General features: G+C 44.9%; 1 protein-coding gene across 6 annotated transcripts in view; it reads right to left on the bottom strand.

Moving 5' to 3' along the window:
• Positions 1 to 5,200, bottom strand: part of LOC139155651 (calcium-transporting ATPase type 2C member 1-like) — a 101,226-nt gene extending 96,026 nt beyond the window's left edge. For 2 of the 6 annotated variants that reach the window (XM_070730869.1, XM_070730867.1), the window contains exons 1-2: positions 4,897 to 5,199; positions 4,155 to 4,339 (exon numbers count right to left, since the gene is read on the bottom strand). In XM_070730869.1, coding sequence (XP_070586970.1) covers positions 4,155 to 4,160 — 6 coding nt within the window. In that variant the 5' untranslated portion in view covers positions 4,161 to 4,339; positions 4,897 to 5,199. Of the gene's footprint in view, positions 1 to 4,154; positions 4,340 to 4,693; positions 4,873 to 4,896 lie in introns of those variants that run through there. The other 4 variants (XM_070730870.1, XM_070730864.1, XM_070730865.1 and 1 more) reach the window with 4 other exon arrangements.
• Between the last annotated feature and the right edge of the window lie 16,605 nt (positions 5,201 to 21,805).

Genomic DNA, 21,805 nt, shown 5'->3' on the forward strand with positions numbered 1-21,805 from the left:
AGAGAGGGCCCCACTATTCTGCAGCTCATCTTGTGATTATGGAGCAAGTGGAAGCCATGGCTTGCGTTCCACAGGTGTTGCTTAGGCTCCTGCCACAATGAGGCAGAAAGTCATGCAGCCCATTGGAATTGTCTCTCTCTCTCTCACACACACACACACACACATACACAGTTGCTGCTGCTTGGAAAAAGGACAGGCGATTGTGGAAAGCATGTGCTTATGATAGAAGCAAAGTGCAGCCTATCCCTTTCAAGCAATTGTGTGTGTGTGTGAGAGAGACAGAGAGAGGGGGGGGGGAGAGAGAGAAAGACTGTTCTGGACCTGGGCTGGGATCAGCTGACTGTTCCAAATAATAAAAGTTTTACAGGCTGATAATTTTCAAAATAGCATTTCTTTTATTCCTTCCACTTTGGATCTCGTCATTACAACTCCAGCACGGATAAATGCATTCAACTCTTACAAACTAAATTACAAAGTTATAAGTCTTTCTAATTAACAAGCTGTCTACTTCAAAACATCTTCTTATCTCTAAGTCAGGTTCATGCTGTTAAAAAGCAGTTTATCATGCAATAGAAAAACTCACTTATTTGGAGAGATGACATAAAACACCATCTTGGTTTTCTATCATTTTGAAGAAAGCGTTCTTCTCTTTCATTGAATTCCGGAAGTGATGTAATTAATTAATTAATTTACACACTCTGAAATAGCACATTAAACCCCCCCCCCCCCCCCCCCCCAAATTTCATCCTTTCTTTTCTGCAACCTTCTGAACTTTGGATTTAATCAAGGACTGTCTTCTAAGCTTCCACCATCAGAAGAGACATGACTGCATACTTTTGTCGGACGGCTGTTTTGTTTCACTTTCCTCGCTAGCTTCCCCCACATCTCTTAAATCAGGATAATTGACAGCTTCTATGTCATCTCCACCTTCTGAATCTCAGAATTCTAAAGCTGACAAGGAACACACACAACAGAGAGAGAGATGAAGGAGGGAAGTAAAAGTATTGCAGGCAACGCTGTTTTGAGTTTCTTCTCCATCATTTCTCTTTGTCTGTCACACACACACACTTGATGAAAACAGCAGAGGGCAGAGTGGGTAGTAGCAGTATTGGGGTCTGCTGAGACTTACCGGCCGTTCAGAAGCTAAGGAAAAAAGCGGCAAGCAGTGGCTTCTCTGCTCCATCTCTGTCTCCGGCTCTCGAGCAAAGCGGTGATGGGGAGAAAACTCGCTGGCTGCCTGAGGAAGCCAATCTGACAGTCAAACCTCTTGCCAGGTGCAGCAGCAGAAGCAGCCAGCGAGCAAACCTTTTGGGTAGTGGGGTGGGAGAATGCACCTAAGACACAGCACCAGGACAAAGAAACTGCTGTGGGCAGGGAGCACTGGCTATGGCTGGGCCAGCTGAACTGCATCTGTCGTGGCTGCCCGGTGACTCACTGTTGAGTGTCTGGGGAAAAGTAAGCGGGAGAATGGGAGTACAAGCAAGGGTACTGTGAGGTTGCCCTCCTCAGGAAGAGGCTGGCTCAGTCACTGTCCCATCTGGTCACTACCAAGGCAGAGGGGCTTCCTGGGCATGCTGATGGATGCTCCGGTCAGTCAGTGCTCAGGTGGGGAGGCCACAGAGAAACTGGAGTAGAGAGGAGCAGGGGGGAAGGGGAGGCCTCCAATGACCATCACTACACTCGCAGAGCAGCCGCTGCCTTAGCTGGAATTTGGAAGCCATAGAACCGGAGTTTGGAGGAGAGAAAAAGACTTCTGCTGCTTTCTTTGTATGCAGCCAAAAGTAGAAGCAGCGAAAGTCCTTCTTTCTCTTCCCCAAACTCCAGCTCTATGGCTTCCAAACCCCAGCCAGGGCAGCAGCTTTTGTTTCCAGCGAGTGCACTTCCCCCTCTATGGTGACAGCTGGAGCTGGAGGTATAACTAGAACTTAATAGACCGCCAAGAGATGCCATGGAGCGGCCAGACTCCAGTAAGGCATGTGATTCGTGCCCCACCCCACTTCCTACACCCTGAAACTACTAAAATCCGTCCAATAATAAGGCCAATGCCATACTTCAAGGGTCAAAAAAATATAAGACATGCTTTTATTTTCAGGGAACACGGTACATACATTTATACATACATCAAGAAAACTTTTTGGTAATTTTATTTTTTAATCATCAAGAATAAGAGTTCCTCTTCCATTTATTTGTTCTGCTTCTTTAAGAGGTTAGATCAGGGATAGACAATTAATTTTCCCCAAAACCCATATACTAGTGATGGCGAACTTTTTTTCCCTCGGGCCAAATAGTGTGTGCGCATGCTATCACTCGCGTGTGCGTGTCCACATCCATAATCAAAGCCCCCACTCACCCCAACCCACTGCGCACTTACCCCAGCCCACTGTAGGACCTCCACACTCCATTACCTGACTTCCAGTGGGCATGATAGACCCCTTTTTCACTATCCTCAGGCTCCAGAGGTTTCTTGGAGCTTGGGGAGGGCAGAAAATCTCCCCCGACACCACAGAGGTCAAAATTGCCTTCCCAGAGCTTCCATATGAGTAAAAAATTAGCACACACTTGCATGCTGGAGCTAGCTAGGGCTATGGCTCACGTGCAAGCAGCTATTGCTCCACATGCCAACTGTGGCATGCGTGCCATAGGTTCACCATCACAGCCATATACCATATATACCCTGTTGCTGCCCCACTGCCCCACCCTCAATGCTTCACTTTTGCCCTTGTCACTTACATTCTGCAGACTAGATAGCAACAGCTTAAGAGCTGGATGCCTAGATCTGGCCGAGAGAGTGACAAAAAAGTTGCTAAAATTACAGAATAGTAAGAGATTGAAATATATTTACCAAAATATACTGCATATACTGTATCTGCTTACTGTTGGATACCCTCCTTAGTAGACTGAATGGGAAGCTACATTTGATTAAGAAAGCTAGAACTATTCTCAGATTTTTTTAAAAAAATTCCTAATGTAATTTAGTATTAATTTTATCAGGTGCCTTAAATATAAACACACAATACATCTGTTATTTCAGTTTCTCTGATATTCTGTTTTTCTAATATTTGGTCATGCTGAATGGATCAGACTAAAAATATGGAAAAATATGTAGGGAATCAGGTTGAAAAACATTGCATTATTCTGTATTACTATGCATTTCAAAACTTTAATGATAGAGTTGATGACGATAGAGTTTCTCTTTGAACAACTTCATTTCAACTTTGTTCAAGTAAAAGAGAGTTTATTTCAATGAACAAATTATAAAGATAGAATTGTTTTCTACAATAAGCATTACTACCAAATAATGGAATAATTAGTGTAGTAGATCTGGAGGGGACAGGGTTATCTCTTCCTTTAATGTGAATTTTCACATTAATTTGGTGTTATTATTAAAATACAAATCTTCTTTTTGTATTAATATTAGAGTAATAATGATATATGAAGCTAACTGATATTTCTGGAGCTTGGTTGGACTAAACCAATTAGTGTAGAATTAGCCATGAGATTAGTGAGAAGACAGTAATTTCAAACTGGTGGATGTTATTCCCATATAATTATTTTCAATTTTATTGAAAATGCTTTTAACATCTTGAATTCCTCAAGGATTTCCAGTTAAAGAAAGGAACCGATATACAAGATGAGATTAAGACACTTGGGCAAAGAATTTCTAATGACCTAGGTTTAGTACAGAAAAGAAAAACTCCATTTCTATTTTCAAAGTTTTGAGACTAGAATTCAAAATACATAAAGATTTTAATTAATTTAAATAGAATTTTAATCATATTCAAACTTTTCTTGAACAACAAATATATAACAGAAGTCTTTAATCTTTTCCTAACCAATAACAACCACTAGATGTGATCTATAACTGATCACACTTGATTATTTTAAATAAACCACAACAAAAGAAGCTATATAACAAAACTGTGGTTCAGACAAAGCACTAGATTTTATGAATTTAAGGCAGAACTTCTACAAAATAGAGATCCAATAGTCTTTTATCCAACACTAGGTAGAGTCTATAGCAAGCAAGCGTATGTCTCAAGAATCACCTGAAGACAGATTATACAAAATGTAATTGATATGTTTTTGTTTCTTTAAGACAGTTATACTGTTTTCTCCCACAATCACAAAATAAACTCCATCCCCAAAATATTTACCTTCATTTTCCCATTGAAACAGCACTTGGGTTGATGGCTACAAAGACTTTAATGACAGCAACAAGCAGCCCAATGGTTGTGATTGAGCAGAAAAGTGCAGAGACCCCTATATTCCAGGAAGATGCTGTGTTCCCACTGACCTCAAACACAGCAACATCGGTGAGAACAGGGTAAATGATGAAACGCTAGCAAAAGAAAGGGAGATAAAGACATAGGAAACAGAAAAGCTTCTGCTTATTCTGGCCATTCTTTCCCATCATCAGGAAGGCAGAAAGCTCCCCCTCCCCCCAAGGTTTCAAAGGGAAACGCTCTGCAACCCAGCAGCTCCGCAAACAGACAGACTCTTGGGAGAACCACCCACGGGGACCTATGGCTGAATTTCAAGCCTTCTCGGGAACGCGGAGAATCCTCCCTTCTCCCGTGAGCTCCTTAGGGATCGCTCTCCTTTCTTGACACCTGTCACCCGCTGCCCTCCATTCCCAGCGACCGCCAGCTATTCGGCGTCCTGTTCGTTGCTAGAGGCTAGGCCGGACACCCACCTGGAAGGCGGACAAGAGAAATCTGCTGAGAAAGAAAATTTCCCAAAGATGAAAGCAGAAGGGATGGCTGCGGGCATGCAATAAGATCTCTCGCGAGCCTTTTAGCTTTTTTCACCAGAAGAAAGGAGGAGCCACTGGCATCCGTCCCTCCTCTTATAGGCCATTCTTCAATTGCCCCATCCCTGCTACGCCTCAGAACCTACCTTGTGCCCCTCTTGCAAGCTGTCGGCCGCTCTGCTCAGGGAAAGATTCCTTTATAACTGCCTCGACTCGGGTCCTTGCCAGCGCAGCAGCAATAGTGCCGACAATCCAAACGCATCCCCGTGTCTCCCTACCGAGTCGGGTTCGTTCGGTCCTCCTCTCAGACCCCGGTTCACTTTCGCTACCAGTCACGGGCACGGAGCGGAAGGGTTTAGAAGAATAAGCGCAAGGCAGGGCCCTCGGAGGACGCAGGACCCGGAGCGGACGTGCGCATGCGCAGGGAAGAACCGGGCGCTGCCAGACAGATCCAATCGACGAATCCGTTTCTTCGGCGCCGTGGTTGTTGATCAACGTTTCTTTTCCTTCGCTCCCCTCGCCATGCCTCTCGTTAAAGGAGGAGGCGGGATGAAAGGGCTTGGAGAAGTTCCTGGTTTGGCCAGGACTGGCTTGGTATTCGGAGAGACATCCGCTGTTATAATTATTATGTATACATAAATGTTAGCAGTTAAAAAATTATTAGTATGTACGTATACCTAAATAGTATTATTAATATTATTTTTATTATGTTGTTTATAAAGTAAATTGACTCAGACAGACTTAGTGCCAAAAAAGCACTAAGAGTTGTTAGCCTAATCTTGCGTAGCTTCTTTTGCAATATTAAATTGCTAATCAGAGCATACAAAACATTTGCCAGACCAATCCTCAATACAGCTCACCTGTCTGGAACCTGCACTACATATTGGACATTTATATAATTTAAAATGTCATCAAAAAAGCACAACAAAGAATATTCTTTCTGTGCCAACTCAGGAAGCACAAATTGTCCAACCAGTTCTACAGAGGAATCACTGAGTCTGTCATCTGCACCTCTATAACTCTCTGGTTTGGTTTGAACTGCAGAAAAAAAACAATTGCTGCCACCCTGCCTTCCATTGAGGTCCTGTATACTGCATGAGTCAAAAAGAGAGCAGTGAAAATATTTACTGATACTTTGCATCCTGGACATAAACTGTTTCAACTCTACCCTCAAAACATTGCTACACTGCATACCACGGCAATTAGAGACAAGAACAGTTTTCTCCCCAACACAATCACTGCTAAACAATTCCTTCAACACTGTCAAACAATGTACCTAGTCTGCACTACTATTACTAGTAGTTTTTTCTCATCATTCCTATCACCCGTCTCCTCCCACTTATAACTGTATGAGTGTAACCTGTTGTTTGTATTCTTAAGATTTGACCCCTATGACAATCATTAAGTGTACTTCAGGATTCTTCACTAAGGTATCTTTTTCTTTTATGTACACTGAGAGCATATGCACTAAGGACAAATTCCTTATGTGTCCAATCATACTTGGCCAATAAAGAATTCTATTCTATTCTATTAATATATTGAGAGAGTCCAGAAATATTTCACAAGAAGAGTTCACTCCTCTACTCACAACCGAATAACTTATTCCACCAGACTTGAAATTTTGGGTTTAGATTAACTTAAAACTATGTTTGTTTGTTTATGTTTATGTTTATTTAGATTTGTATGCCGCCCCTCTCCGCAGACTCGGGGCGGCTTATAACAAAGTGCAAAAAGACAATTTATAACAAATCTAAATTTCTACTAAAAACATTTAAAAACCCCATTTCTAAACACACATACATACACACACACCATTCATAAATTGTATATGCCCGGGGGAGATGTCACAGTTCCCCCATGCCTGGCGACACAGGTGGGTATTAAGGAGCTTGCGAAAGGCAAGGAGAGTAGGGGCAGTTCTAATCTCCGGGGGGAGTTGGTTCCAGAGGGTCGGGGCCGCCACAGAGAAGGCTCTTCCCCTGGGGCCCGCCAACCGACATTGTTTAGTTGACGGGACCCGGAGAAGGCCCACTCTGTGGGACCTAATTGGTCGCTGGGATTCGTGCGGCAGCAGGCGGTCTCGGAGATATTCTGGTCCAGTGCCATGAAGGGCTTTAAAGGTCATAACCAACACTTTGAATTGTGACCGGAAGTTGATCGGCAGCCAATGCAGACTGTGGAGTGTTGGTAAAACATGGGCATACCTAGGTAGGCCCATGACTGCTCTCGCAGCTGCATTCTGCACGATCTGAAGTTTCCGAACACTTTTCAAAGGTAGCCCCATGTAGAGAGCATTACAGTAGTCGAACCTCGAGGTGATGAGGGCATGAGTGACTGTGAGTAGCGAGTCCCGATCCAGATAGGGCCGCAACTGGTGCACCAGGCGAACCTGGGCAAACGCCCCCCTCGCCACAGCTGAAAGATGGTTCATGTAGATATTAAATAGCAGGGGGGAGAGGACCGACCCCTGAGGCACCCCACAAGGGAGAGACCTCGGAGTCGACTTCTGTCCCCCCACTAACACCGACTGCGACCGACCGGAGAGGTAGGAGGAGAACCACTGAAGAACAGTGCCCCCCACCCCCAACCCCTCCAACCGGTGCAGAAGGATACCATGGTCGATGGTATCGAAAACCGCTGAGAGGTCAAGAAGCACCAGGACAAAGGATAAACCCCTGTCCCGGGCCCGCCAGAGATCATCCATCAACGCGACCAAAGCAGTTTCCGTGCTGTAACCGGGCCTGAAACCCGACGGCTGGGGACCTAGATAATCGGCTTCTTTCAAGGATCGCTGGAGCTGGAGTGCCACCACTTTCTCGACAACCTTCCCCATAAAGGGAAGGTTGGAGACTGGCCGGTAGTTGTTAAGTACGGCTGGGTCCAGGGAAGGCTTCTTGAGGAGGGGGCGCACGAGCGCCTCTTTATAGGATGATGGAAAGGATCCCCTCCCCAAGGAAGCGTTGATAATCTCCTGGACCCAGCTCCGTGTCACCTCTCTGCTGGCCGAAACCAGCCAGGAGGGACACGGATCCAGTAAACAGGTGGCGGAACTCACAGCTCCAATGGCCTTGTCCACTTCATCAGGTGTCACCAGATCAAACTCTTCCCAGACAGATGGACAAGTACGGGCCCCAGTCACCTCAACTGACTTGTTGTCAGCCGACTCTGTTTTCCAATTGGAGTCGAGATCCGCCCGGATCTGATGTCAACTTCGATCTGATCTTAATGTACAATAAAATCATCTGCCATAATGTCCTACCGGTCAATGAATACCTCAGCTTCAACCACTGTTACACATGCGCAAACAAAAGATTCAAACTCAATGTAAACTGCTCAATACCCAACTACAGAAAATTCGACTTCAGCAACAGAGTGATAAATGCCTGGAATGCACTACCTGATAGTGTGGTTTCTTCCCCAAACCCCAAAAATTTTAAGCATAGACTGTGTCCAGACCTCACCCCAGTCCTAAGAAGTCTGTAAGGGGTGTGCATAAGCACATCACTGTGCCTACAGTTCTTGTTATATTGTCCAAATTTATACAGCGATACCTCTACCTAAGAATGCCTCTACTAATAAAGTTTTCTAGACAACAACGGAGTGTTCAAGATTTTTTTGCCTCTTCTCAAGAACCATTTTCCACTTATGAACATGAGCCTCCGAAACTGTAGCCGGAAAAGGCAGGGAGAAACCCCTGTGGGGCCTCTCCAGGAATCTCCTGGGAGGAAACAGGGCCTCCACTCTCCCTGCGGTTTCCCAGTCACATGCATTATCTGCTTTTACATTGATTCCTATGGGAAAAATTGCTTCTTCTTACAAATTTTCTACTTAAGAACCTGATCATGGAACAAATTAAGTTCGTAAGTAGAGGTACCACGGTACCTCTTGCTTTTGCTTTTGTTTATGTTTATATCATACCAGTGGTAGACGTTTTGACAAATAAATAAAACATTAAAATAAACAATACAATGTTTACCAAGCACTTATGTATGTTGAAGAAAAAACTTTTCATAAAATTAGATTTTTAAAAATTCCAAAGGTGCACCTGCCTATTACTTACCTTTGATTGAAAATGGTGCTTTTAAGAAAGAAGATCATAGAATGGCAGGGTTGACTTGGCTTAATGCAGTGAGGAACAAATAGGCAGTGGTCAGGGCCCTGGATAACATTTCGTTTAATCAGAATCACTTCTTGAATTTTCCTCACTGACTGGATAATAACTCATGAGTTGCCCCAGAGTGGGGGGGAGTGGAAATTTAAAGGGAAGGAGTTTTATGTCTGAGCAGGATGAAAAGTGAGAATTTTGATATTTTGTATGAGAAGAGTTAATGAGTTATGTTGATAGTTAATCTATAGAAAACTCATAGAAATTTCTAAAAGTTCCAAAAATTTGGAGAGGAAAAAAAACACCCCTTTTTTAACATTACCACTCTCTTGGAAGAAATGCATTCCACTGCCCCCAACTTTTTCTAACTGAAATGTGTGAGACAAAAAGGGAGAAATGCATGTGCATATAATAAATCTGTTATTAGTGCAAAATTTTGTTTTGAAAAATTTCTATGTGTCTATATTCCCCCCCAACTTACTGATTTATTTATTTATTTATTTTATTTATTTATTTACTTTGTCCAATACACAATGAGGGTTTTAGTGGGTATATATCAATATACACATAGTAAAATATATGATGAAGGTTATAGAGGAGATACTCATAGTAAAATATATCTAAGAAATAATAGAAAAGAAGATACAGTATAGGAATAAAATATATCAATGAAAGAATAGAAGAAGAGATATAGGAATAGAGGAAAGGTATAGGAGATATAGGAGAGCAACAGGACGGGACGGAAGGCACTCTAGTGCACTTGTACTCGCCCCTTACTGACCTCTTAGGAATCTGGATAGGTCAACCGTAGATAATCTAAGGGTAAAGTGTTGGGGGCTTGGGGATGACACTATGGAGTCCGGTAATGAGTTCCATGCTTCGACAACTCGGTTACTGAAGTCATATTTTTTACAGTCAAGTTTGGAGCGGTTAATATTAAGTTTAAATCTGTTGTGTGCTCTTGTGTTGTTGTGTTTGAAGCTGAAGTAGTCGCCGACAGGCAGGACGTTGCAGCATATGATCTTGTGGGCAATACTTAGATCTTGTTTAAGGCGTCTTAGTTCTAAACTTTCTAGGCCCAGGATTGAAAGTCTAGTCTCATAGGGTATTCTATTTCGAGTAGAGGAGTGAAGGGCTCTTCTGGTGAAGTATCTTTGGACATTTTCAAGGGTGTTAATGTCTGAGATGCGATATGGGTTCCAAACAGATGAGCTGTATTCGAGGATGGGTCTGGCAAAAGTTTTGTAAGCTCTGATAAGTAGTGTGAGATTGCCAGAGCAGAAGCTACGTAGGATTAGGTTTACAACTCTTGAAGCCTTCTTGGCTATATTGTTGCAGTGGGCTTTGGCACTTAAATCTTTTGTTATTAGTATACCAAGGTCTTTAACCAAGTGGGGATTATCTGTGATAATTTGATTATTCAGTTCGTATTTGGAGTTCAGATTTTTCTTCCCAATGTGTAGGACAGAGCATTTGCTAGTTGAGATTTGGAGTTGCCATGTGTTAGACCACTCAGAAACAGCGTCAAGGTCTTTTTGGAGAGTAGTTGTGTTATCGGTGGTGTTGAAGAGTTTTACATCATCGGCGAAGAGGACACAGTTGCTTGTGATGTAATCGCAAAGGTCATTGATGTAGAGAATGAAGAGTGTTGGTCCCAGTACACTACCTTGGGGAACACCGCTTTTAACTGGGACGGGGGTGGATATGGTGCTTCCTATTTTGACCACTTGTTGTCTGTTTGACAGGAATGCTGTAATCCATCTGTGGAGGGATCCTGAGATGTCATAGGATTTGAGTTTTAGGAGTAGTTTGTCGTGGACCACTGAATCAAAGGCTTTGCAGAAGTCAATATAAATTGCATCTGTAGATTTCCCTTGATCTAGATGAGTTGTCCATATATTTTTGCAGTGAAGGAGCTGCAGGTTGCAGGATAGTTTTTTTCTGAAACCAAATTGTTTGTTAGAGAGCAAATTATTAGTTTCTAAATGGAGAGTAATTGATTTGTTTATAATTGATTCCATGACTTTGCATGGGACGCAGCATAGTGAAATTGGTCTGTAGTTATCTGCAAGAGGGGGGTCTCCTTTTTTGAAGATGGGGATGACCATTGCTTTCGACCATAGCTTACGAAGTGTGCTGGTTCTGAAGGATTTTTCAAAAATTATGTTTAGTGCTTCAGCTATGGCAGAAGAGAGCTTTTTTAGGAAGTATGCACATAGACCATCTGGTCCGACTGATAGAGAAGGTTTAAGGTCACGTAATGCTTTTTCAACTTGGTCTTCAGTGAAGTCTACTTGGGTTAAGTCGTTGAGGGAATTTGAGGTGTGATTGATGAAATTGGGGGATGAGCCATTGCTGTTAACAAAGACAGAGCCAAAGAAAGAGTTGAAGAGGTTGGCTTTGGATGAATCATCATGGTATTCTTTGTTGTTGGGTCCTTTGAGAGGTGGGATTCGTCTAGAGTCTTTGAGTTTATTGTTGACAAAGTTGTAGAAAGCTCTATTAGATTTGGTGCGTAGGAGGTTTTCCTCTTGTTTGCTGTAGTAGTTAAGGCATTCTGCTTTTATTTGATTGAAAATGCTTTTATATCGGCTTTTGAAGTTGGAAACTTGTCCTTTTCTGTTTTTCCTCCAGAGAGATTTTTTTTCTTGTTTGTAATTTTCTCATTGAGATGGGGAGGTTATTTTTTTTTTGTTTATGGTACATGTTAGAGGTACATGAGGTCTGATGATAATTTTCATTTCGAGTAGGAATGTGTTGTAGAGGTCATCAGTAGTTTAGCATTCAGAGAATAGAGTTTTCCAGTTTAATGTTGAGAGGTGGGCTTCAATGAGTTCGTAGTTCGCTTTTTTGAAATTGAATTTTGGTGTTGTATTATTTTGGTGGTCCATAGTGTGGCTTAAGTTGAGACTGAAGTTTATCATGCTGTGGTCGCTGTTGGAAAATGGTTCTGTTATTTGTAAGCCATATATTGTACTTTTGCTGTTACAGAAGATGAGATCCAGACAGTTATCAAGTCTGGTATTTTTAGTTACTAGTTGGTCGAGTCCCAGATGGGTGACGGTATTATATATAGTAGAATGGATGGGTTCCGTGCTGCATTCATTTAAGGACCAGTTGATGTGTGGTAGGTTGAGGTCTCCGAGGAAGATAATGGGGTATGGGCAGTTGGTTGCCCACGTTAGTAATGTGGATAATTTGTTAGCATGTTCGATGTCGTAGTCCGGGGCTCTGTAGCAGAGTAAGAAGCAAATTGTGGTATTTAGGGATAAATCACAGACAATAGTTTCAGGTACCAATAAATCCTGTGCAACTTTGAAGATTTTTAGGTTCAGCAATTTTTTGTAAAATATAGCTACTCCGCCTCCTCTGCAGGATTCATGGTCTGAGCGGAAAACATGGTAGTTTTTTGATGTGATAATGGAGTCTGGGTAGGAAGCATTTAGCCATGTTTCGCATATAAAAATTATATCAAAATTGGAGGTGTCAAGTAGAAGGAGGAATTCAGATATCTTGTTGACTAAACTTCTAGCATTTAATAGTTTACATTTCAGATTGGTCTTGTGTTGGGGATTGGTTTTGGGGTGGTTAGAGGAAGTAAGGGGCACGCTTTCCTATTCTTGGTTTGAGGTGGTAGGGTTGTCCATTTGTTGTTGTGGGATGGTGGTCTGGCAGGTGTCAGTTTGATGTTGTGAGATGGTAGGTTGAAAGTTAGACCGGAAGATGTGGGGAGAATTATGGGTTTTGGGTTTGATGCTTTCTGTGCGGTAATCTATGTAAAGGTTTGTTTCACCAAGTTCATAGCGTCTCTTGAGTTCTGCCCGTAGTTCGCGAGAGCAAATACGTTGGAGGAGAGAAAGATCTGGTCTGGATCTGAGTTTGTTGAAGGACTTGTTATTTCTGGTAATGTGGTTAATGGTCTTGATGAATTGCTGTTTTATTTGTTCAGTTTTGCATACTACTTTGCAGAAGCGGGGAGCTATTGAAACATCAGAAAATATAGAGAATATAGAAACCCCCCACGTCAAGTCAGCAACCTGTTTTGGAGGTGAGGTGTCCCTGCTTCTGGAGACTTTGAATTTGGCGTTGTTCGCGGCAGTGGTGAGCTGTTTGGCCGCGAACACGCCTGGAGCCGGACTGACAGACGCGGCAGAATGGCGGCTGCTGTTTACAGCTGAGCTGTGTTGTGCTGTCGGGAGGGAGTCGGAGGCACCGGACAGCCCGTTTGCAGCTCGTTTGCAGCCCGGAGGCTCGGAGGGTGAACATTTGCTGCGTGGGACGATTGCTTCCCATTGCTCTTCTGTCTTCTTCGCTGTCTCCTTTGCTGTAAAGACTGTCAGACCGATCAGCTGGGAAGCGGTAATGGCGGCGGCTAATTAGAACTCAGCCGCCCCCCCCCCGCTGCATGTTGCCTTCCTCTGTTGCCGCGCTCGATAGGATGAGGAGATTTGGAGGCTGGAGAGAGAGCACCCTCAATAAGACCTTGATGCCCTGCGGCTCTGGAATGTCTTTCGGGTGGTTTTTGTTGGGGAATATTACCGAGACTGAGCACCAAGATTGAACAAGGCTGGACCCTTCAGTGCTAAATCTGTTCCCGGGACGCTGTGGCGCCAAATGGTGGGGGCGCCCATCGTCGGGGGGACTATTGAAACGGAGGCCATGGTGCAGACCTGGAGTCGGAGAGACTATTGTGAGGGGAGATGCCACCCAGGAAGAACAGCGGGCATTGGAGGGCAATTGAAACAAACGACAGGAAAAAGGAGGAACATAGGGTTGAGGAAGTTGGGGGAAATGATAACTAGACCATGTGGACTTGGACTGGGGATGCTGGTCAGGAGTCAGGGCCAGCACTTTGGTGATCTTTTTCCCCAGAAACCTGGAAAATTGCTAAGTGGACAATCATATAAACCCTTAAGAAGCCATTTACCTAGACTTTGGTACCACCTCTCTATTGACTATTTAAGAACTGCTGACTGACTCCTTTTTCTATATTTTTCTATATTTTTAATACATCTTTTAATACATCTTAATACATTTTATTCTTAGCTATTTTTATATTTTTATATTTCTATCTGTTTTAATATTTAACTAATTAATTAATTAACTGGGAATTGCATTTTTACACATTTAAACTGTTATCAATTTAATCTATTTTTAGTATTGGGGGTTCTAAATTTAAATGGATGACTGGGACAGAATTACCTGTGTGCATGAGCTGAATGGCTGGTATGATTGGGATGACTGGGGTGGGAGGGGTTACGGTATGGATGAGATGAATGGTAAGAGTATGAATGGTAGATTTGGCCCACCTGACGCCCAAGAGGCGGGAGGAGTGGGGCACCGATCTCTGGGGTGGCAGAGGGTTGGAATATTCCTGTGTTGCTCGGGAGAGGCAGATATGGCGGGGGCCACGGAGTTAGCCATTCCAGGAGAACGAGGGACCGTTGCTTAATAACGATCCCTTGTTCTGGCTCCGTGAGCCCAATCTTGGGTACTGGTGATGAGTGCAACTCTGGCCCTGGGCTCAGGTTGCTGCTGCTTAGTGCCAGGTCGGTGGTAAATAAAGCTCTCCTCATCCGGGATCTGATCCTGGATGAGGAGGCCGACCTGGCATGTATTACTGAAACCTGGCTGGGCCCAGAGGGAGGTGTTCTTCTCTCTGAAATTTGCCCAGCTGGGTTTCAGATATGGCATCAACCTCGACCCCAGGGAAGGGGGGGAGGAGTGGCTATTATAGCCAGGGAGTGCCTTTGCCTACGTGGACTCATTGCTCCGGAAATTGCGGGTTGTGAGTCTCTCTTGATGATGTTGGACTTAGGGGTTCAGGTGGGCTTATTTCTCACGTACCTGCCTCCCAGCTGCGTGTCAAAAGCCCTGCCTGTGCTACTCGAGGAGGTAGCCGGGTTGGCGGTGGAGTTCCCCAGACTTATTGTCTTGGGGGACTTCAACCTGCCGTCACTCGGCAAAACCTCTGACTCAAGTAGTACAGGGTCCGACTCATGAGGGGGGGCACGCACCTGACATGGTATTCCTTTTCGAGCAATTGAGTAATGGTCTGAGACTAAGGGGCTTAGAAGCAGTGCCTTTGTCATGGTCAGACCATTTTCTACTACGGCTTGACTTCCTGGCTCCAATCCATCCCCGCAGGGAGGCGGAACCAATGAAGATGTTCCGCCCCAGACGCCTGATGGACCCAGAGGGCTTTCAGACGGCGCTTGGGGTTATTCCAGAGGCACTCATCCACAGTTCGGCGGAGTCTCTTGCGGAGGCCTGGAATACGGCTGCTGCGGAGGCTCTCGACCGGATTGTGCCTTTGCGACCTCTCCGTGGCGCTAGACCCCGTAGAGCCCCATGATTCAACGAGGAGCTCCGGGAGTTGAAACGCCAAAAGAGACGTCTAGAGAAGCGATGGAGGAAGAGTAGGTCTGAATCTGATCGAACACTTGTAAGAGCTTTTATTAAGACTTACAAAGTGGCGCTCAAGGCGGCAAGATGCGCGTACCATGCCGCCTTGATTGCATCAGCGGAATCCCGCCCGGCCGCTCTGTTTAGGGTGACCTGCTCCCTTCGTAACCAGGGGGGAGTTGGGGAGCCCTTGCAGAGTAGTGCCGAGGAGTTTAACACGTTTTTCGCTGATAAAGTCGCTCAGATCCGGGCCGACCTCGACTCCAATTGTAAAACAGAGTCGACTGACAATGAGTCAGTCGAGGTGACTGGGCCACGTACTTGTCCACCTGTGTGGGAAGAGTTTGATCTGGTGACACCTGATGAAGTGGACAAGGCCATTGGAGCTGTGAGTTCCACCACCTGTCTACTGGATCCGTGTCCCTCCTGGTTGGTCTCGGCCGGCAGGGAGGTGACACGGAACTGGGCCCAGGAGATTACCAATGCTTCCTTGGGGAGGGGAGTTTTTCCAACACTCTATAAAGAAGCGCTTGTGCGCCCCCTCCTCAAGAAGCCTTCCCTGGACCCAGCCGTACTTAACAACTATCGTCCAGTCTCCAACCTTCCCTTTATGGGGAAGGTTGTCAAGAAGGTGGTGGCACTCCAGCTCCAGCGGTCCTTGGAAGAAGCCGATTATCTAGGTCCCCAGCAGTCGGGCTTCAGGCCCGGTTACAGCACGGAAACCGCTTTGGTCGCGTTGATGGATGATCTCTGGCGGGCCCGGGACAGGGGTTTATCCTCTGTCCTGGTGCTCCTCGATCTCTCAGCAGCTTTCGATACCATCGACCATGGTATCCTTCTGCACCGGTTGGAGGGGTTGGGGGTGGGAGGCACTGTGCTTCAGTGGTTCTCCTCCTACCTCTCTGGCCGGTCGCAGTCGGTGTTAGTGGGGGGTCAGAGGTCGACTCCGAGGTCTCTCCCTTGTGGAGTACCTCAGGGGTCGGTCCTCTCCCCCTTGCTATTTAACATCTACATGAAACCGCTGGGTGAGATCATCCAAGGACATGGGGTGAGGTATCATCAATATGCCGATGATACCCAGCTTTACATCTCCACCCCATGCCCAGTCAATGAAGCGGTAGAAGTGATGTGCCGGTGCCTGGAGGCTGTTGGGGCCTGGATGGGTGTCAACAGACTCAAGCTCAACCCGGATAAGACGGAGTGGCTGTGGGTTTTGCCTCCCAAGGACAATCCCATCTGTCCGTCCGTTACCCTGGGGGGGGAATTATTGACCCCCTCAGAGAGGGTCCGCAACTTGGGCGTCCTCCTCGATCCACAGCTCACATTAGAGAACCATCTTTCAGCTGTGGCGAGGGGGGCGTTTGCCCAGGTTCGCCTGGTGCACCAGTTGCAGCCCTATCTGGACCGGGACTCATTGCTCACAGTCACTCATGCCTTCATCACCTCGAGGTTCGACTACTGGGGCTACCTTTGAAAAGTGTTCGGAAACTTCAGATCGTGCAGAATGCAGCTCCGAGAGCAGTCATGGGCTTACCCAGGTATGCCCATGTTTCACCATCACTCCGCAGTCTGCACTGGCTGCCGATCAGTTTCCAGTCACAATTCAAAGTGTTGGTTATGACCTTTAAAGCCCTTCATGGCATCGGACCAGAATATCTCCGAGACCGCCTCCTGCCGCACGAATCCCAGCGACCGATTAGGTCCCACAGAGTGGGCCTCCTCCGGGTCCCGTCAACTAAACAATGTCGGTTGGCGGGCCCCAGGGGGAGAGCCTTCTCTGTGGCGGCACCAACTCTCTGGAACCAACTCCCCCCGGAGATCAGAACTGCCCCTACTCTTCCTGCCTTCCGTAAACTCCTCAAAACCCACCTTTGCCGTCAGGCATGGGGAAACTAAACATCTCCCCCTGGGCACGTTGAATTTATACATGGTATGCTTGTGTGTGTATATGTTAGTATATGGGTTTTTTAAATTTTTAAACATTTTAATTAATTGGATTATGTATTGGATTGTTTTTCACTTGTTGTGAGCCACCCCGAGTCTTCGGAGAGGGGCGGCATACAAATCCAAATAATAAATAAATAAATAAATAAATAAATAAATATTGAGCCATCGTTATACTTGTGCTCAGGTCCAATTCTGGTAAGTTCCAAAATGTCTTCTTGGGCGAATCTTTGTGCATGTGAGTGATGTTGGTGGATGATATTTCTTATTCTTGTTATATCTGATTCATGACTTTCATCAAGACCAAAGAGGATAGCATTCTGGCGTTTTTGTTCACGTTCCATGGCATCCTTGACTAGGGTAGAGATATCAGTGGTAGCATTAGTGGGTTTTTGGAGTATTGCAAGTGGTTGAGGTTGAGGTTTTGGTGGTGGAGTGGTGAGTGGTATTTTGTTGGGTGGATTCAGTGTTTGGATATTTTTCTCTATGGATGAGAGTCTTGATTCAATACTTTCTTTGAATTCTTGTTGTGTTTTGAGAAGTCTTGGTTCAATACTTTCTATTAATGTTTTTTGGGTTTTGATGGCTTCTTTTAAGGTATTAATCTCATCAGACAAGCTGCTAAATATATTTAGCTTGGGGGCGCAGGATGAGTACATATAAAGAAATGAAGAGTTTGCTTTTAGGAAGGTGTCAATATGTTTAGAAATATTGAAGCAGCTTTTGTGAGCAGACTGATTGCAAGTCTGGCATTTTATGAAACCATCATGATCATTGATAATGTCTTTGCATTTAAAGCATTGATAGCTGTGATTATCAATTGTTGCTTGTTCTTTTTGTTCTTGTTGTTGTATATTCTTTTTGATTGGCATTTCTGCTTTGATTTGAGCTGTTCTGTGCCAGCGTCTGTCTACCAGGGTGTGTGTGTGTGTGTGTGTGTGTGTGTGTGTTAGTGCTTCAGGAAAGTCTTTCGGTTACCCTGCCTGAGTTTCTGGCTTCCTGCTCAGTGGGCCTCTTTATGACTTTATAGCGTGTTGAGGGAGGGGCAATTAGGAGTTTGTAACTTTAAGAGAGAGGCAAGTAGTTGAAACAGGCAAGAACAATGGCTTTCAAATGCCCAGTAAACCCCCCTCTTCCTTCACAGCCAGCACCTAGTAGTTTAAGCTTGCCTTATTAGCCCAAATGGTGTTTGAGAAGGTGATTTAGAAGATTTTTCAGTCTCCCTTTGAATGGAGCGTTTACAGGTCCTTTTATTGTTAACAGGACTCCTAGTGCTTGTTCAAACTAAGGGTTTCTCTCTTGGTTATTCACTTGGCTTACAAGCTTCAGGTGGCTCCAAGCCTTGGTTGATAGTTCGGCTAATGGCAGGGTAAGCTTGGTTCTGCAGGGGGTTTGGGCAATGGCAAAAAGTTTGATGGTGCTAGGGTGCTGGAGGTCCTGGGTGCTGGGCAGATTGAGGCTTTGTGGTGTTCAATGGGCAGTAGGGATCAATCACTTACGGTTTGATGTTTTGCCTTTGTCTTGCCTTGTTTCCTCGTGGATGTCTTGCCTTTGTCTTGCCTTGTTTCCTCGTGGAACTTTTCTCTTTTCTCTGCTCTGCTCTGTTCTGCTCTGCTCTCCCAGAAATGTTGATCAAAAATGTATTTAAAATATTTATATTCAATAAAATTACTTTTTAAAAGAAAGAAAGAAAAGAAAGAAAGAAAAGGAAGGCAAGGAGCTACCTCTGCTCTGCTCTGCTCTCTCCTAAAATGAGATCCTTTCTCAAGGAATTATTTTCTATTCTCCCTTCCCTAGATTACGAAACATCTGAATTATGCTTCTGGGTGATTGCTTTGGAGATTTTTCTTTCTTTCTTGGTAAAGTCTATGATTTTTTTTCTTTATTCAAAGATCCAGGGGATATAATTAACATTAACTGCTAGATAGCATGTTCAAGATACTGTAAATCTCATTTTAGCCTTTGAAATTGTATCTGAACCGGGCATGTGTTTTCTAACTCTTTTGATCATTTTTTTCTGCTTAACTCTTTTGCCTGAGAAGCGAGGGGCACAGTGCATCCATCTCTTCTTTCACACACACACACACACACACACACACACAGAGGCACACAGTAGTACAATGACCAATAACTGAAAACGAATAAAAGAAAGAAATTTAGAACTAAGGAAAATTTCCTGATTGTGAGGCTAATTAATCAATGGGATGATTGTGTCCAGAAGCTGTAGTTGCTTCATTATTGAAAGTTTTTAAGAGCAAGCTATAAGATATTCAGGCAAACCCTGCCTAAGTTGCTCCTCTCTACCCTGGAAAAGAGAAGAGAGGAGAAGAGCAGAGAAGAGAAGAGAGGAGAAGATTCAACGAGGAATCCAAAACATACTGAACAAAGGTAAGACATCAAACCGTAAGTGATTGATCCCTGATGCCCATTGAACACCACAAAGCCTCAATCTGCCCAGCACACCTCAGGACCTTCAGCCCCAGCAAATCAAGCCCTGCGCACCTTAGCACCTTCAAAATTCTTGCCATCAGCTGGAACCCCCTGCAGAACCCAGCTTACCTTGCCACCAGCTGAGCTATCAACCAAGGCTTAGAGCCACCTGAAGTTTGTAAGCCAAGAGAGAGACCAGGGAGCGAGGTGAATAACCCTTAAAATGTTACCGGAGTGTGTGTGAGAGCTACCTAGCTATAAACAGCCCTCCAAGCTTCTATCCTTTGCAAAACAGACCAAGCCATAATCTTTTGAACAGCACCAGGAGTCCTGTTAACAACAAAAGGACCTGTAAGCACTCAATTCAAAAAGGAAAGTAAACAAAGGCCAAAGTAAAAATAGAGGGGTGAAAGTAAAGAGCGAATTCCAGGAGATCCAAAAACCATCTAAACAGAGATTTAACTAAACAAAGGCTGCAATCACCTTCTCCGCAAACACCCTAATCACCATAGTCAGTGTCATCAGAAATGGTGATAGGAGAAGCGTAAGTGCTGCTATCATTAATAATAATAATAATAATTTATTAGATTTGTATGCCGCCCCTCTCCGAAGACTCGGGGCAGCTCACAACAGTAATAAAAAGCAGTATAGCAATAGAACAAATCTAATCATAAAAAGATATATAAAACTCCAACAATTAAAAATCATACAGCACATACATACCAAACATAAAATATAAAAGCCTGGGGGAGATGTCTTAATTCCCCCATGCCTGGCAATATAGGTGGGTCTTGAGTAATTTGCAAAAGACAAGGAGGGTGGGGGCTGTCCTAATCTCCGGGGGGAGTTGATTCCATAGGGCCAGGGCCACCACAAAGAAGGCTCTTCTCCTGGGGCGCGCCAAATGACATTGTTTAGTCGATGGGACCTGGAGAAGGCCAACTCTGTGGGACCTTATCAGCCGCTGGGATTCGTGCGGTAGAAGGCGGTTCCGGAGGTATTCTGGTCCAATGCCATGTAGAGCTTTAAAGGTCATTACCAACACTTTGAATTGTGACCGGAAACTGATCGGCAGCCAGTGCAGGCCACGGAGTGTTGTAGAAACATGGGTGAATCTGGGAAGCCCCACGATAGTTTCCAAACACTTTTCAAAGGTAACCCCATGTAGAGAGTGTTGCAGTAATCGAACCTCGAGATGATAAGGGCATGAGCGACTGTGAGCAATGACTCCCTGTTCAAGTAGGGCCGCAACTGGTGCACCAAGTGAACCTGGGCAAATGCCCTCCTCGCCACAGCTGAAAGATGGTGTTCCAATGTTAGCTGTGGATCGAGGAGGACACCCAAGTTGCGAACCCTCTCTGAGGGGGTCAATAATCCCCCCCCAGGATAATGGACGGACAGATGGAATTGTCCTTAAGAGGCAAAACCCCCAGCTACTCCGTCTTGTCTGGATTGAGTTTGAGCTTGTTGACACCCATCCAGACCCCAACAGCCTCCAGGCACCGGCACATCACTTCCACTGCTTTGTTGACTGGACATGGGGTGGAGATGTAGAACTGGGTATCATCAGCATATTGATGATACCTCACCTCATGCCCTTGGATGATCTCACTCAGCGGTTTCATGTAGATATTAAATAGCAGGGGGGGGAGGACCAACCCCTGAGGCACCCCACAAGGGAGAGACCTAGAGGTCGACTTCTGACCCCCCACTAACACCGACTGCGACCGACCGGAAAGGTAGGAGGAGAACCACTGAAGAACAGTGCCTCCCACTCCCACTCCCAACCCCTCCAGCCGGTGCAGAGGGATACCATGGTTGATGATATTGAAAGCCGCTGAGAGGTCAAGAAACACCAGGACAGAGGAAAAGCCCCTGTCCCAGGCCCGCCAGAGATCATCCATCAACGTGACCAAAACAGTTTCCATGCTGTAGCCGGGCCTGAAACCAGACTGCTGAAGGCCTAGATAATCGGCCCACATTGGGTCTCTGCATCAGCTTTTGGAACTAGCAAAAAGCAAAAAGCCAAGGACTCTTGAATCGCAAGCTCTACTCTCAAAGATTTTCCCCTCACATACATTTTTTAACTGTCACCATTATAGAGAAATACAAATTCCTCCCAACCTCACCCACAGATCTATTAACATTTCAAAGGGGTATCCAGGCTTTCA

Source organism: Erythrolamprus reginae, unplaced genomic scaffold, assembly GCF_031021105.1.
Source record: "Erythrolamprus reginae isolate rEryReg1 unplaced genomic scaffold, rEryReg1.hap1 H_39, whole genome shotgun sequence".
Taxonomy (NCBI): Eukaryota; Metazoa; Chordata; class Lepidosauria; order Squamata; family Dipsadidae; genus Erythrolamprus; species Erythrolamprus reginae.